This window comes from Solanum tuberosum, unplaced genomic scaffold (genome assembly GCF_000226075.1).
Source record: "Solanum tuberosum cultivar DM 1-3 516 R44 unplaced genomic scaffold, SolTub_3.0 scf00246, whole genome shotgun sequence".
In the NCBI taxonomy this organism is placed as follows: Eukaryota; Viridiplantae; Streptophyta; class Magnoliopsida; order Solanales; family Solanaceae; genus Solanum; species Solanum tuberosum.
This window is the reverse complement of record NW_006239169.1, coordinates 680,348-696,411: the sequence shown is the minus strand read 5'-3', so window position 1 is coordinate 696,411 and position 16,064 is coordinate 680,348. Positions and strand designations below refer to the sequence as shown.

General features: G+C 32.0%; 2 protein-coding genes across 2 annotated transcripts; both read right to left on the bottom strand.

The window, feature by feature from the left end:
- Positions 1-944: 944 nt before the first annotated feature.
- LOC102603649 (uncharacterized protein C23H3.12c) lies at positions 945-6,856 on the bottom strand. The gene is made up of 8 exons (XM_006357370.2): positions 6,372-6,856; positions 6,210-6,274; positions 6,036-6,134; positions 4,729-4,776; positions 3,188-3,257; positions 2,953-3,024; positions 2,229-2,360; positions 945-1,610 (listed from the first exon to the last, which is right to left on the bottom strand). The coding sequence occupies exons 1-8, from the start codon at positions 6,570-6,572 to the stop codon at positions 1,467-1,469; spliced, it is 831 nt and encodes a 276-aa protein (XP_006357432.1). The 5' UTR covers positions 6,573-6,856; the 3' UTR covers positions 945-1,466.
- Positions 6,857-7,878: 1,022 nt separating this feature from the next.
- LOC102602087 (uncharacterized) lies at positions 7,879-12,081 on the bottom strand. Its single transcript, XM_006357366.2, has 3 exons — positions 10,576-12,081; positions 10,253-10,502; positions 7,879-8,369 (listed from the first exon to the last, which is right to left on the bottom strand). The coding sequence occupies exons 1-3, from the start codon at positions 11,844-11,846 to the stop codon at positions 8,193-8,195; spliced, it is 1,698 nt and encodes a 565-aa protein (XP_006357428.1). The 5' UTR covers positions 11,847-12,081; the 3' UTR covers positions 7,879-8,192.
- Between the last annotated feature and the right edge of the window lie 3,983 nt (positions 12,082-16,064).

The window sequence follows — 16,064 nt, the reverse complement described above, 5'->3', positions numbered from 1 at the left end:
AAAAATCAATTTCTTTTAAAAAAATAATATGGCTATTTAATGTCAAATAAATATTTAAAAAATCTTTTTTTGCTAAAAAGTTTAAAGTGGGCTATTTATTGTCAATAAAGTCTATAGGTTGTTATGCTATGCCATTTTTTCATTTAAGGTTCCTATTTTGCAAAAAAATATATAAAAATTTAAAATTTAGCCACCTAAAAATTAACTTCAGACATGTGGATTTGAAGTTGAAATCGCAGGTGTGAAGTTTCTAACTTAGACCCAAGGGTTTGAGGTTAGTTTTGATTTTGAATTAGTTGAATTATTAGTCTATTTATGACTAAAATCAATATATTCTTTCACTGAAATTCAAGAGCATCAAAATTTATTTACGATACAATTTCATCTATATGATTCTTGTTATCTATGAGTAAGATTAGTTTTGAAGTTTGATTTCTAATTTTTCTACACTAAATTTTTTAAAAGTCACTAAAAAGTCAATTATGTAAACAAGGTAAATTTACAAGTGGCTATTTGGTGCCATTCTTACTAAAAAGAAGGAGAAAATTACCTATACAGCCAAACACTTTTAGAACAATATTGCTTGTCTTGATATTTGTTGGCTGCTATAGAAAAATATGGTTATAAAGAACATATAATCTATCATAACATGAAATTTGATTTCAAAGAAAAAACTTGATTGTTATAATAAGATGTTTACGAGGATAGTTGTTATGAAAGAGAACTGGTTGTACATAGTTGAAGTTCAACTTGTAGTGCATCCCTTACTTGTGATTTTAATTATTTTACTAATCCTCCCTCTTTCAAGTTTTTGATTTGAAAATTGGGAACAACACTGAACTAGTTTTGAACCATATGCAAACTATGTACTTCTTCTGCTTCCTTTCTGCGGCTAACAAAACAAGATATCTTATGAGAGTTTAAAAGATGCTCAAGCATGCACATCTGAAGTCTGAATTTGAAAACTATCAATTACATCCAACATTCAGAGTCAAGAGCCTAAACGCTCTAATACAGATTTGGTTTATATGAAGACACAATTTTGAAACTAAGCTTCTTCACAACCACTAAAACAAAATGAAGAGTTATAGCTTTCAAGTTCACTGCACTAAGCTATATTTCTAGGAAGATATTATTGCAGGAAATGTTGTAACTGAATCAAAGAAACCTACAGCTAACATGTATGTTAGTGACGGTGGATGCAGATTCCTAATTTGTCTTGCCGATTCCAAGTTATGTAACAACTCACAAGGGAACAAATGTATTGAACCAGGGCAGCTTCCCAGCATCTATAGAAAATACAGAAGAAAAACATTTTGTTGAGTACTCCTGAAGTAGTTGCGAAGATTAATATGAATCTCTTGGTTCCCCATAGTCTTATAGGGGTCTGGGAAGCTGCTAAAATTCTCATGACCAGTTCTTTCAAGACTGATATGGAAGGACTTGCGGCACTTAGGAAAAGTCAGCTACAGTGAGTGCTTGTATTTGATAACATCCATTGTGTTCAAGTTAAATCTCTGGCAGATATCAGATACGGTCGACTCACTTAAACCATCATTAGATTCTCCAGATTGAATAAGCTTTTGAAGGTCTTCTGATGGCAATAATACCTGTGAATACCACCAAGTGCAAGACTCCAGTTAATATGGATTACACAGGCCAAAAGCAGCATAAATAAACCAATGACTCCAACCATTAGCTACAACATGATCCATCAATACATGCTTTGCAAACAAGGAAGCAAGTATAGAAGGATAAGTGACACAGAAACACAGAATAGAACAACTCAATAAGCAGAACGCGAGAGAGAGAGAGAGAGAGAGGAAGTGGTACAAAGAGATACCTAGACTGAAAGTAAGATCAGGTTTTAAGAGCAAAAGTGTGTAACTGAAACACTACTAATTTGATGATGCATGGATCTGCCAAACTTTTTTTACATGCATCTATCTAAATAAAGGTATACATGCAGACTTAAGGACCAATTATACTACCATTATATCCAACAAGAGGGTGACTAAAGAAAAACTGCTGAAAAGGAAGTAGCAAAGAAAGGAAGACGAGAAAATTTTGGTGATTGTCCTAATTGGGTTCCATAAAGACCGACAAATTCGAACACGATGTACGAAAGATTAATGATGCATGCATCCACCTGCAGATAGGAAGCAGAAACAAAGGAAGACAAGAAAATTTTAATAATAGTCTCAGCTAAGTTCCAAGTGATATTCTACCCATGGTGGACTAATGCAGTTGTTCGTTCTCTGAGGGTCATCTTTTACATTTGTACTCTTGTCTGTTGTTCCCTTATCTGACTTCTGTTGATGGGAGCTGTTTGTAACTAATCGAAGAAGATTTTCACTTCCCTGAAGATCCAAAAAACGTAAAGGTAATTAGCAACCTAAGCAGCAGGAGCTCTTACAAAGAGAAGATAAAATATCGAAGCAACATAGTAAATACAAAAATCAATAACAAGACTGTCTTGTAAGCTATATGCACATATCAATTTTCTTTTTATTTTTTGATGAAGCAAGCACATATCGAATTTTGGGGGCACACATTAAACATCTAGTACCTTTCAGTTATATTTTTATTTTGTATAGTGTCGGCCTGGGATGAATTTCAAATGGGGAGTAACATGGTCTATGAGGATCATACAGCCGACCCCCACTTGTTTGTAACTGAGAGCACAATTGTTCATATAGAACACATTAAACTTCACGGCTAAATGATTTGAAGAGTGGAAGGATGGGGAAGAAATGTGACTGGACAAATACACAGAGAGTTGTGCAATGAAATGGAATCACATGGACTCTATAATTGTGATCCCAGTATATGAGAGCATGCACGTGTACGTATGTCTAGTTTTGCTACCAAAAAGAGAAACTATTTACAACTTTCCACTATAAAGGCATGCGGCAATTCTCAACATTTTAATCAGTTCAAAACATTAGTCACCTGAAGAGCTCTCCAGTGAGAGTACGTCCGAAATAAGACCCAAAAGAAAGGTATATTAGGCAAGGGTAGCACCTGCATGATATGAAAATAAATTGAGAAAAGCAAGAGAATCACAACACTATGAATCAAGAGGATCACATAAAAAGAGGCGCAAGTAAGAAAATGGTACATCTCAATATGATCAGAAAGAGAACTAAATATAAGACTTGACATTTCATAAATAGTGTATCAATACCATGAAAAATGATGTCAGTGGAAGCAATGTAGCTGATCCATACAAGTACTTCTTGTGGATGATAGCCCCCCTGGTAATAAAATCATACATTAATATGAAATGTACAGGAGGAAAGAGTTTTTGAATTATGTTATATTACAACACCAAACAACATAGGAAACTATCATCCTTAAAATAGCAAAATACTAATTCAGGGTTCAAAAAGAGAAAAGTTAACTGGGTGACTTTGGTCAATGTTAAAAGGATTTTTTCGATCGTCCCTTGACATAACTTCAATTAGATTCAAGTCAATGATATAGTCATTAAGAAAACAGATAGTCATTTATGATATTCATGCCCCAGTGACTAGGAAGTTCTTTTCTGCAAAATAAAATGCATTGTCAAGGATTAGTATCTCAAATAGTGAGATAAGGTTCGGGATCTATTTTGAGATATAGAATCCAGATTCACACAACAAAAATAAGAGCTACACGTGTTTACTGGCAGGAGGTTGAATCTGCTCACATTATTGTTCATATCCAAATCTGAGATGAAAGAAAGTGCCTAAAAGCACTTTCTAACCATCTGACAAGGGTAAATGATTTTGCCTGGCCACCAGAATTAAATTATCGTGCGTTATTTTATATCCATCTTCATTTGTCCTAGTAGATTATGAATGCACAAAACTCTAACCTTAATTAGAATATGTTCTTCCACAGAAGAAAGAGATTTTAAATCCCCCAACCAAGTGTGGTCGGGATATTAACTGTTTGGCTGACTTTCAAGCATCTGGTTTTTTCTGCAGTGAATATTTACTAGAAAAGTTGCAGTAGTGCAGAAACCACCACATAGAAAGAAAGGTAACTTATAGGAAAACATATGAGTAAACAGAATAGGCTAAAAGAATTGTTTACTGGTAAAAACATTCAGAAAAAGGATCACAAATGGAAGATCAAAACTAAATTGTTAATTATTGGCAGTGGTGACACAGAGCAAAGCATCTAGGAAGAATTCTCAAAAAAAAAGTTGAAAAGGTAAAATATAATAGAAATCAAAGCAGGAAGATTATATTGAAGTATTAATAACAAAGTTAGTGAATCATAATTTTGAAGTTAAACTTGACTTCTTGGATTTTATTAAGAGAGGTATGGAGTAGCTTTATTGGTATTAACTATTAAGTGTGTCAAACATTTGGGAAGGCCCATAGTGCAATTGGAATAGGAGGATTAAAGTTGTTTTCTTTTCTACGTGGACAATCATGATCTTACGGTTCATAGCTTATTGGCTTCTCAATCCCGTAATTATAAATGGTAGAAAACAATGGTAAATCTTCTGTTACATTGAGATAGATGCCAGCCGAAACAAGAGATATAGGCCTTAGGCTTAAAATATATGACATCCTAACTAAAATTAGAAACTTTTATAGAGTGATTAAGAAATCATGAAAGAGGAAGAAATATGCAACGAATTGCAGGAATACAAGACCTCATGAGAAAGTGAAAATATGATGTTTTAAAAAGAAGAAAAAAAAACAATAAATAAATAAGCATTGTATACCCTACCTCGAGGCGATATGACGTAGCCTCCGCCGAACAAGCTGTCCATTTAAACTGTGCAGAAAAAAAAGACAAGATTGGTGCAAACAGCCAGATAACATACAATCTAAAGGTAGAGGTGCTCATGTAATGTGCCTTTCCCCTTTCTTTTCTTTTAATCACATGTACACTCAGAGGCAAAAAGGTAAAACATGGTACATAAACTGAAGAAATTCAAGCGACCCTATGGATAGAAAATGTAAAGGATCTTTTGAATGTGGATAGAAATTTATTCTTTTTAAAAAAGCTTTTCTTGGATAAAAAGTGCACCTTGACATCAACTTATCAAAGTCCAAACAGAGATATTGAAGCGAAATTAATTGTTTCCAATTTTATTCAGCAAAAGCACGTGAAACCATTGCTTTCTCTAAGCAACTCTGATTCTATAAAGCCATGACATGTCATGAGAACTTGGAAATAAGATCACATTCATCTGACTATATGACTTACTTAGAGATATTGAAGCGAAATTAATTGTTTCCAATTTTATTCAGCAAAAGCACGTGAAGCCATTGCTTTCTCTAAGCAACTCTGATTCTATAAAGCCATGACATGTCATGAGAACATGCGAATAAGATCACATTCATCTGACTATATGACTTACTCTAAATCCAATAATCTTTGATTCTCATTACTGATGAAAACTACCATTTTCATTTTCTGCTGATCCACTTCGACCAATTAGACTGTTAAATTTACCAGCTCTTGTCAAGCTTAGATGAGTTCAAATTATTTGTCTAATAATTTTTTTCTTAAAAAGTTGGATCTCTATCAAACATTTGTTTAAAATCATGTATCAACATCACGTTTTTATACACTCATCAGTTCATAAAATAGGATCTATAATCATTCAGATTTGTACAACTAAAAGGAACACTTGCATTACACAGAAACAATCCTGCACCACATATATCAATCTCAATGATGTAGAGTGGTCGATTGGTAGGATGTATTAGTCATAATACTATCTAATCCTTTGTTTGATAAGATTTTCAGCCTATGTGTATTAGTTATACACTCTATTCAGTACTATAGGGTATAAACTTAATACTACATAGCAAATCATGGTATTCACAATATAAGAACTATTAATACATGGATAGGCATGGTTAAAGACAAAACTGCCCTTAATACACCAAACCAAGCACTGAATAACAAAATAATTCCACCATAACTGATCACAGCATTACTAATACAGGAAATTCAGTATTATTCTCATACACTCTACCAACATACCTCTAAAAGACAAAAAGAGAGAGAGAAGGGGTCCATACCTTGAGGGATAGGTGATGTCGACACGCGTTACCTCCTTAGAAATGGATTTCAAAAAGATCTCCGAAGGCTTAACACGAGAAAGAAGCGTCAACCCTAGCCTAACATCACAAATCGCTAATTCGTTTCAGTATCATTAGCTACATTGTAGTATTCGAAGAAAAACTAAAGATTACCCGTGAATTCTGTTCTTTAAACTTCCTGCAGGCGCTTTTTCCAAACTAGTCCAAGCTTTGTTCATCTGATTATAATAACAAACACAACAACAATTCCTCATTCCATTACCTCAATATTAGAACGTAAATTCAACCAAAGCACAGAAAAAAAAAAAAAAAAACCTTATCGGAGGCAAAATCAACGACGACTTCGATATTCGCGGCGGGTGAATCATGACTAGATTTGGAGGAAATCTTCTTCCAGAGGTCTTTCAATGTAGAAGGAGTATTAGAAGATTGAGCTTCAGATTGCGATGATTCAATCGATCGACTGAAACACCAATTCCTTCCCCTGATTGGGAACACTACCAATCTAGCCTTCATGATTCGTTTTCAGTGCACAAATTTCAACGAAATGGAGATGAAGATTGTTCGATTCGGAAGAAGAGTGCAGATTGATTTGAGGGAAATGAAGGCGGTGAGAGTAGTAATAAGGAGCTGAAAAAACTGCCAAGTTGTAACGGTTTTTGGAGAAATGAAAAGCACACCGAAAGAGTGAATGAAGCGCTGAAATATAAATGAAGGAAGGAAGCAGCGGCCGCACAGACCATTCACCAGACCTAAGGGATCATTTTAGTTCATCGGAAGGTTCGGCAGGTTCTTTTTAATGAATTAATTTATTCATTTTTGATTACTTTATGATAATTGATATGTATGATTAAAATATTTTATTGGCAATCGTGTCAATGGTATCGTTTTCTAAAAAAATTGGTACAATTTGATTAATCTTTGAGTTTTGAAATGTTATTTATCTGTTATAGCAATTGATAAAATTCTATAGAAGTAAATATTCAAAAATTGGAATATAACATTGAATGAAAATATTTTTCCCTTTATAATATCCTACCGTACAAATAACAGAATCTATAATTAAATATACAAAATAAATATTACGAAAATCTTGCTTTAAAGTATAGTAGCTTATAAGCTAGAAACATCGCCGATGGATTGAGCATGCATTTTATTGCTATATTGGAATTTAAAATTTAAATAATCACGAAAAATAAACTAGTGTTGAGTACTTTTTTGTTGTAGCTTCAACAATACATTTTGGATATCATATTATACTCCTTTTTAACAAAATGTCAAGTGTCATCGTCCAAAATTTCTTATACTTGCTATTTAATGTTTAACATATTATATATATAATTTGATATACGGTTTCGATCGAAAAAATTTCAATTATTTTTGAAGAAATAAAAAATCTAGTCTAATTAGATATAGTTATAGAGTTAAATTGAAACCTTTGAATTGTTTAAAAATCCTAAAAATCGATTTGATACATTGCAATTCAATTGGTTCAATTGTTTTTAAAATAATCATTAACACTACTAGTTAGTTAGTGGGATAAAGATAGTAGTTTCAAAATATTCATAAGATTATTTTATCTTGTATTTGTAATGAGTACTCCATAGTTAGTCCAAAATTATTTTATCATATCATTTTAATATAAATAAAAAAATAATTCCATAAGGTATCCTAATGCATAGGCTATCTTGAAAAAATACTTTCTAAATTTGGAAATACTTCAATTTAAATTTATATCTTATCAAATTGTATTTCAAATCACCAAAAGAAGACCTGGTTTTGTAGCCATTTTTTCACAAAAAGGAAAAATTCGCCACTTGGTTAAATATTTGAAGGATTGAACATGTGAGGTAATGTTAAGTATATGGATTTTGTACACTGGTAAACTACAAATGCACAAGAATAAACGAAATCAATCTATCTCAACTAATAAAACAGCATGGTCAACTTGAATGGTTATTTCCCCTAGACTAATGTAAATACACTAAGATCACATATCAAAAGAATCAGGCCAATATGGCTTCTGGGGTAATTAACTCAGGCATGGTAACTTGTTAAGAAGACCTCCTAAATCTTCCAGCTTCAGTAGCAGAATGTGTTACCTGATAACAAGGAAAACTCCACAATTAATCAGATTCATTCATCGTCTGCAATGAAACTGGGAACTTCACCCCGGCATAAATACTCATCACAAAGTGATGATGTTCCCCAGTCCTTCCTAAGACGTAAGATGTCTTCCGTGAAAGTAGAGCCCATTGATCCAATAAACACCTCAGACATAGCACAAATGGTTTTGTCCAGCATAGCTTCCACCTTCACGAAGTAAAAAAACAAATAAGGGAATGCAACAAGAAAAGCAAAAAGGGAATGTTCTAATGACTTATGACCCTCTGTTAATATTTACAACAATATTTGTCAAGGTATTGTCTGCTTTCGTTCTGACCTCTCTGGCCCCCTCAAGGCTTTTGTGAGTCACTGGTATGTCCCTTTGCATTTGAACTCAAAAGGCATCTCAACAACTGAATCCTAAACTTGTCCTTATATGACTATCCTAACTCTTCCCTCCAATTCTAATGTGAGAATTGCCTAAGGCAAGTTCCACAGCAAATCCAATCAACACGACAAATTTCACAGCAAAGGAGGTGTAACAGCCAGCTGGCTCTGATATAACCTGTCATTGCCTAATCTCAATTGTCAAAGCATTGTCAACTTTAGCCCGATCGCTTGCCGCCTCAAGGCTTGGGCCTCACGATTTTGTCTACTTAGACTTTGACCCAAAAGGCACCTTGATAGTTGAATAATGACCTCGCTCTTATATTACCCTAACATTTTCCTCCCATTTCAATTAAAACCCTTTTCAAGTTCAACCACCAACAGTCCGAAGGGTAAAACATATTTGGAACTGCTGTAGGATTCAAGGAATAAAGTTGAATGAATCATCTCCGTAAGTCCGTTTAGTTCTGATTTGGAGGTAAAATTAAGCCTTTTAATGGATGTTCAGTCGATTAAGATTTTATTTTACAAACATAAACGACCTAGTTAAAACAACTTACCTATTTATATAATACTACTTGGGTCCCAATTCAAATGTCCTAGCTTCCTTTCTCGTCCATCACACAGTTCTATCTTTTTCCAAAAATGAAATTCCTTTCTTTTAAAGGTGGCACAAAGTGACAATACTACTTCCATTTCATAGAACAGGGAAGTGGGAGTTAAGTAACCATGAATGGACAGTGAACTACGGAAGCAACCATTACAATGAGAAGGGTATGATGGCTAGCAAATAAATGAAATCAAAAGAATCAGATTGGGTCTACTCTCATTTTTGGATTGATTAGTGTATGGCTTACTTGAAACTTACTTTCACCTTCTAGGTTTTAGCTAAACCCAAACTACCGCTGAAACTAACTTGATCTGTCTAAAGTTGAAGCCAATGCAATAACAATGTGGAGTTGATTTCATGTTTGAAGCAACTTTGTTTTTAGTTGTAACCATTGCATCTTCTTGATGCCTTTCTAATGCAATTTAATTACTTCACCCAAAAAAAATAACAATGTGGAGTTGATTTCATGTTGAAGCAACTTTGTTTTTAGTTGTAACCATTGCATCTTCTTGATGCCTTTCTAATGCTAATTTAATTACTTCACCCAAAAAAATAACAATGTGGAGTTGATTTCATGTTGAAGCAACTTTGTTTTAGTTGTAACCATTGCATCTTCTTGATGCCTTTCTAATGCTAATTTAATTACTTCACCCAAAAAAAATAAACAATGTGGAGTTGATTTCATGTTGAAGCAACTTTGTTTTTAGTTGTAACCATTGCATCTTCTTGATGCCTTTCTAATGCTAATTTAATTACTTCACCCAAAAAAAATAACAATGTGGAGTTGATCAATCATTTTCCAATTTTAGGCTGAAACAACTCAAGAAAATTAGATCAAACTCACTGTAGCCTTCCCTACGTTTAATAGGATGTCTATTTAACTTCAATCAAGACCAAGGTCGATTCCAATGAGTCAATTTGCTACTTGATAAATAAAGATTAAGAGAAAAGGCTGGGTCAGATTAATAGTGCAAAGAAGTTCCAGTATTAAAGTGATCAACTGGTTTTCTCCAGCAATTGATATATAAACTGGTATCAGTATTTTGCATGAATATCAACCAGATGCATTTCCAGGGGCTAGACTCTAACTCACCTGACGATCTCCTTCGAGGCCATGTCTGTACAATAAAGCATCCCATTTCTCAGCTGAATTCTGAGCAGGCCTTCTAACAAGTGGCACAGTTTTGCCATTGACAGCAACAAGTGATTGAAGTATACCAGTTTCACTTTCTGCAGCATCTGTGGAAAGATAAATTACTGGGGCAGTGGCCCTTTCAACCACACGATTAATACAATCTGCAGCTTGAGGAACAGGGTAGAAGCAACTAGGTTTTTTGGCATTGCTGTCAAATAGATAAGTAAAGTCAGGCAAGGACCTATGTCACAATAAATCACACAGATGAGAAACAAACATACCAGAACTTTAAGAAACCATGTCTGCGGAAATGAAGAGCAATAAAGTTCTTTCCCAAGAACGTTTGGATGAAACGCTGGGCAGTGAGCAATATAAGACGACTTGGTTCAACGAGTGTCTTGCATTTGTGCGAAATGGGGCCACCAGGTTGCATTACCCATTTCTTTTCCACATTGGCAAAAAATACATCACCAATTGCAATAACATCATCATCCAAAGAAAACTTTGTCATAATGTCTTGAACAGTCCTTGGCTTCGGGTTCTTAATATCCTCATCCCAAGCAGCTTCGAGCTTATTCATGGAAACCCCTAATGACTTCAACTTCTTAACATGCTCGTCATCCAGAAAACAAGGCTGTGGCTGAGAGAAATAGCAAATGAACTTATCTATGTGCATATGACCCTTTTGACTTTTTGCAAATTCCTCAAAAGTTACAACCACTTTCCTCCCCAAGCATTTGTTGATATGATCAATATCTAACACTCGACGAAATTCATAATCTACTCGTGAGCTAGGAATGATCAAAATGCGGTTAAGCAGAGCAGCAAAAAACATATGCTTTTCCAAACAAATTAAATGGTTTGACATCTGTCCTGATGCGCATATTGCAAACAGATACTTATCCGACCTCGGTTCCCACTCAATAGTTCTCCTGTCAGATAATTTATAATCCATCTTCCTACACCTATCCAAGCCACCATAATCGTCCAGACTAGGATCGGTAGCATTATCGGATGCATTTAACAAGTTACCTAATTGATGAGACGACAAGAGTGCTTGCTGAATTTGCTTATTCAGTGAAATCTGACTGATCAACTCCAATTTCAATTCTTCAGAAAGCGCAGAAGAAAATAAGGACGTTGAAACAAAATTACTATTGTTAGCGGCAGTAGCATTCAAGGAATTATCAATCAGTGTGTTGTTCCACAGCTTGAAGAGCCCTAATTGTTGCTGTCTAAGCAGATACAGAGCCCGCAATTCGGACTCTCGCATAAGATTGACGGAGTCATTATTCATAACGCCGGTTTTAGAGACGTTATCAACGTCGGTGGTGTAGAAACGGATGAATATGAAGACTGTAACAACAATAATTGTTAAGAAATAGCAGCACTTACTGCAGCTGGAATTGAAGGGGCGAGTATCCGCAATTTCGTCGTCAATTTGAAATGCCGTACGCACAGGAGATTCGGAAAGGTTGTTTCCGCGTTCTCTCTGCGCGATCAGGTTCTCTTGATCCTCTTCTTCGTTGGAGGGATCTCTCTCCATCATCATGACGGGAAATCAAATGCGCATTGGCAATTTTTGAGAATTTTCCTTGACAATCCTGCCGTACAGAAACAGTGCGAAGTGTGTATCTAACAGTTGTAGCAGCTTTCCGATGGAACTGAGACTGCCGGAATGTGATCGGAGAAGAAGAAGAGGGAGTCAGAGCAACGTGTGTATGGTTAAGGGTGCAAGTGTAAAGTGAACAATAGGTATCTTCGTGATTCGTGAAGCTAGGAGGAGGTGTTTGGTTACCAATCGTTTGGTTCATGCAATTAATACTCCACTAAAAATCAAATTTCAGAAACAAATATTCATACTTTCCTAATTACTTGTCTACTTTTGAATTGACACACCTATTAAAAAAATAATTAATGATATAGTGAGTTTACCATTTTACCCCTATTAATTATGAAGTGGATGAAAAGTTCTACATTTTTTAAAGTAATTAGTTATTTAATTGAGGATATAATAGGTAAAAAAAAATTGTTCTTTCTTGATTTTGTCAAAATGGACAAGTAATTAAGAACAACTATAAAAGAAAAAGTGGACAACTAGTTAGGTACGGGGGGAGTAGACGGAGAGAGTATTAGTTTTTGAAAATGGAAAAGGACAAAACACATATAAAATTAAAACACATATAAAAAAAAGTTGGTTTAACTCTCAAACATAAAAAGTAACATATGTTATTAAAAACTTTAATAAAAAGTACTATAATTTACAATAAATAATAACTTAAAATATCTACAAGACAACAAAAAAAAGACTAATTTTTGTACTGCTTGTGTCACATATATTAGGATTGGGATGATTTTAAAATTTTAATTTTGGTTATACATTATAAAATAGCCGAAAAATTGAATGATATAATTTTTTTAAAAATAACCGAATGAATCGTCCTATCGATAACCCTAATGTTTCTTCTACTCTGTTTATTTTTACTTAAATTTAGAAAGATATGCTTCATTTCTACCCTCAATCTTATCGCTACATTTATTTGCTATTTAAAATTGAAATTAAAAAGACAAATGACAAATAAGTTTCTATATTAGCTCACTTATGAGCAAAATATATTATAACAATCTTTACTAATTTTATAACAATACATAAACTATACTCCCTCCGTCCCATATTAGATGGGCACTTCCAACTTTACACGGTGATTAAGAAATCATTAATACATTGGAAGACTTCACCATTTTGCCCTTTGTTTATATCAATGCACATTGAAATGAGTTACAAAAAATACACATACAATATAGGAATGGTCATATTAATTGTAGGGGTAAAATGGAAAAGAATTAATTAATTCTATCCTAATTTAATAAGTGCTCAAATAATATGAAAAGAATATTTTTAGTAAGATTCTCATCTAATATGGGATGGAGAGAGTAACAATATAACTTTATTAATGTTGGACCCGGGCAGCGCCCAGACTTTCTTTACTAGTATATATATAAAGGAGGAAATGGAAAAGCTGATGTGGCATATTTCTTTGATCAAGGTTTCTAAATATCTTTTTTCTTCTAGATTTTTTGAGAATTTTTCTTTTATTTTAGGATTTAAAATATTACATTAAATTAATGGTGATCTATTTATATTATTACTATTGATATAAATGTAGCAATCAATGTAATAATTATAGAAAAATAGTTGTTTTCTTCTTCATTTGAAACATAAGCGTTATATATTTTCTTTCTTTAATTAAACTAATTATGTGATCATTATTAAATTAATTATTAATCAGTTTTATTTTTCAATTTTTTTCACCTTTTTAATCGTGTATAGACAGAGCATACATACCCATATATAAGATATTCTTTACAATAACTAATTATCTCTTCTCCTAAAATCATTTTACTTTTCTTTTATTGTGTACGTTTCTATAAGGAAATGTAGGAATCAATGTAGTAGTTATGGAATTTAAAAGGTAAGTTTCATTGCAAATTAATAAATGCAAAAATGTGAAAAACCATTACATTTAATGGCATTTTACCATACAAATTATTATGCTTTGCACTGACATCATATTTGGACATATATATTTATATATATATATATATATATATATATATATATAAGAAACATTGCAAATGATGGAGTAACTCAATTAACGTTGGGTGATTGTTATATTTCACTAACCATTTTTAAAGGTGAAATTATCTATTTTATTTTATATGAATTGATGGTAAGAATATCAATCTTCTTTTATTTATGTATTTTTCAAAGCGAATTTATTAAAAGATATGATTGTTTATGAAATGTGAATTCTAAATTACGATTTTATATTTTGCAGGAGAAAGTCATGTTACTTGGAGTCTCAAATCCATTTTCTTTTATATGAATATTTTTAAAGGTGAAATATCATTTTCTTTTATATGAATTGATGCTAAGAATATCAATCTTCTTTTATTTATGCATCTTTTACAAGGAATTTATTAAAAGATATGAGCGTTTATGAAATATGAACCCTGAATTATGATTTTATATTTTGTAGGAGAAAGTATTACTTGGAGTTTCAACCTAAAAAGGTTGCTGCAAAATTCACACATACAAAAGAAGTTAGAATATCTATTTTCTCTTCTATATACATTTTTCAAAAGTAGCATATTAAAAGACATGAATATTTATAAAATGTGAACTATAAATTATAATTTATACTTTGCAAGAGGAAGTGTTATTTAGAATCTAAACCTAAATGACACATTTTGAAAGTCAATAACAAAAAAGGTTGCTAAAAAAAAAATCACATATACCAAAAGAAAGTGAGAATATCTATTTTCTTTTCTCAGCTCAATTTTCAAAAGTAACATAAGACGTGAGTATCTATAAAATATGAATCGTAAACTATAATTTTATGATTTATTAGGAACAAATGTAAATTCAAGTTCGAAGAAAACGTTTTAGAAGCCCATAAACAAGAAAAGGTTGCTCAAAAGTTCACATAGCAAAAGAGGTTATTCGTTAATTATATTATGAAGTGTTATTTTTTTAACTATGCATTTATCTTTTGTTCTTTGTAATTGCCAGAGGAAAAGGAAGTCATATTTTGGGGGAAGGCAATGTGAAGGAAGAACAAGACACCCAATAGTTTGCTTCAATATTTTTTTATTATATAATTTCATAAGGCACAATGGATATGATCATAATGAGAAAACTTAGTGGGTATTTGGCCACTTTAATTGTACAATTTTTTAAAAAAATAATCGTTATTTTCAAAATGAAAAATATTTTATGTAAATTGGAGTTTTGTAATGCAAATTTTAATTATTTTTGACATTTTGTCAACAAATAGAAGTGAATACATTTTTATTATCTTTCAAATTTTTGAAATTTTTGAGTTGAATTTTGAAATTTCGTAGCGAAAATATCTTTTTAAAAGTTGAAATTAAAAAAATAAACTAAAATAATAATGATCAAATGCCTCCTTTAGTAACTTATGATTGGATAGGCGTGAGAGAGAGATTAATTTGCAAAGAAATGAAAAAATATAGATAATTTAATTTTTTAAATTATTTCTTACCTTATGATATACATTCATAATTTTTCTAACAAAAGTTTAGTTTCTTATTGTTTGTAATTTTTCTGTTTCTTTTTAAAATTTAAGTCATGAAAACTTAAAATGATAGAATGATCAAATGAAGGTAATTGAATTTTCACAATGCAATGATATTTGATGAAATCATTAAAAAAAAAATGATATTTTTGAACTTGAGGCACGTAAAACAAAGAAAATGTATCTTAAAATAATTATTAGCCACTATGTATTCTAATTACAACTTTAATTTTCACTATTATTTCTTTCTTATGTTTTATTTTTATTTTTATTTTTCGTTGTTCAAGTTTAAATAGCCAATTTTAAATAGATTATTTTGCATTTATGTTGAAATATTTTTTACCAATACTTCGAGATAAATTTTGTATAGAATGTTAAAAGAATTATAAAAATATGAGAATTATGAATGATATTTTTATGTGTAGTATTTTTTGTAGTGACTCTAGAAGTAATTATTTATATACATTATGGTTTAGCTAAAATTTACACTTTGTTTAGACAAGCAAAAATAATTATTTTATGAATTTTAAATCAAATGAAAGGAAAAATTATATATAGATAAACATGTACATAAAGAGTTCAACTTATTGAATCAAATTTTATTTTGTTACAAAAATAAGGAAGATATAAAAAATATTTTCAGAAGATAAAAGACTCTTAAGCGATTTAAA

Coding starts and splice junctions, on each gene's coding strand:
- LOC102603649 (XM_006357370.2), bottom strand. CDS start 6,572: ATGAAGGCTAGATTGGTAGTGTTCCCAATCAGGGGAAGGAATTGGTGT. Junction 4,777..6,035: donor GACATCACCTATCCCTCAAG/GTATGGACCCCT, acceptor TTTTCTGCACAG/TTTAAATGGACAGCTTGTTC. Junction 1,611..2,228: donor ACTGCATTAGTCCACCATGG/GTAGAATATCAC, acceptor TGGTATTCACAG/GTATTATTGCCATCAGAAGA.
- LOC102602087 (XM_006357366.2), bottom strand. CDS start 11,846: ATGATGATGGAGAGAGATCCCTCCAACGAAGAAGAGGATCAAGAGAAC. Junction 10,503..10,575: donor CATGGTTTCTTAAAGTTCTG/GTATGTTTGTTT, acceptor TCTATTTGACAG/CAATGCCAAAAAACCTAGTT. Junction 8,370..10,252: donor GCCTCGAAGGAGATCGTCAG/GTGAGTTAGAGT, acceptor TACTTCGTGAAG/GTGGAAGCTATGCTGGACAA.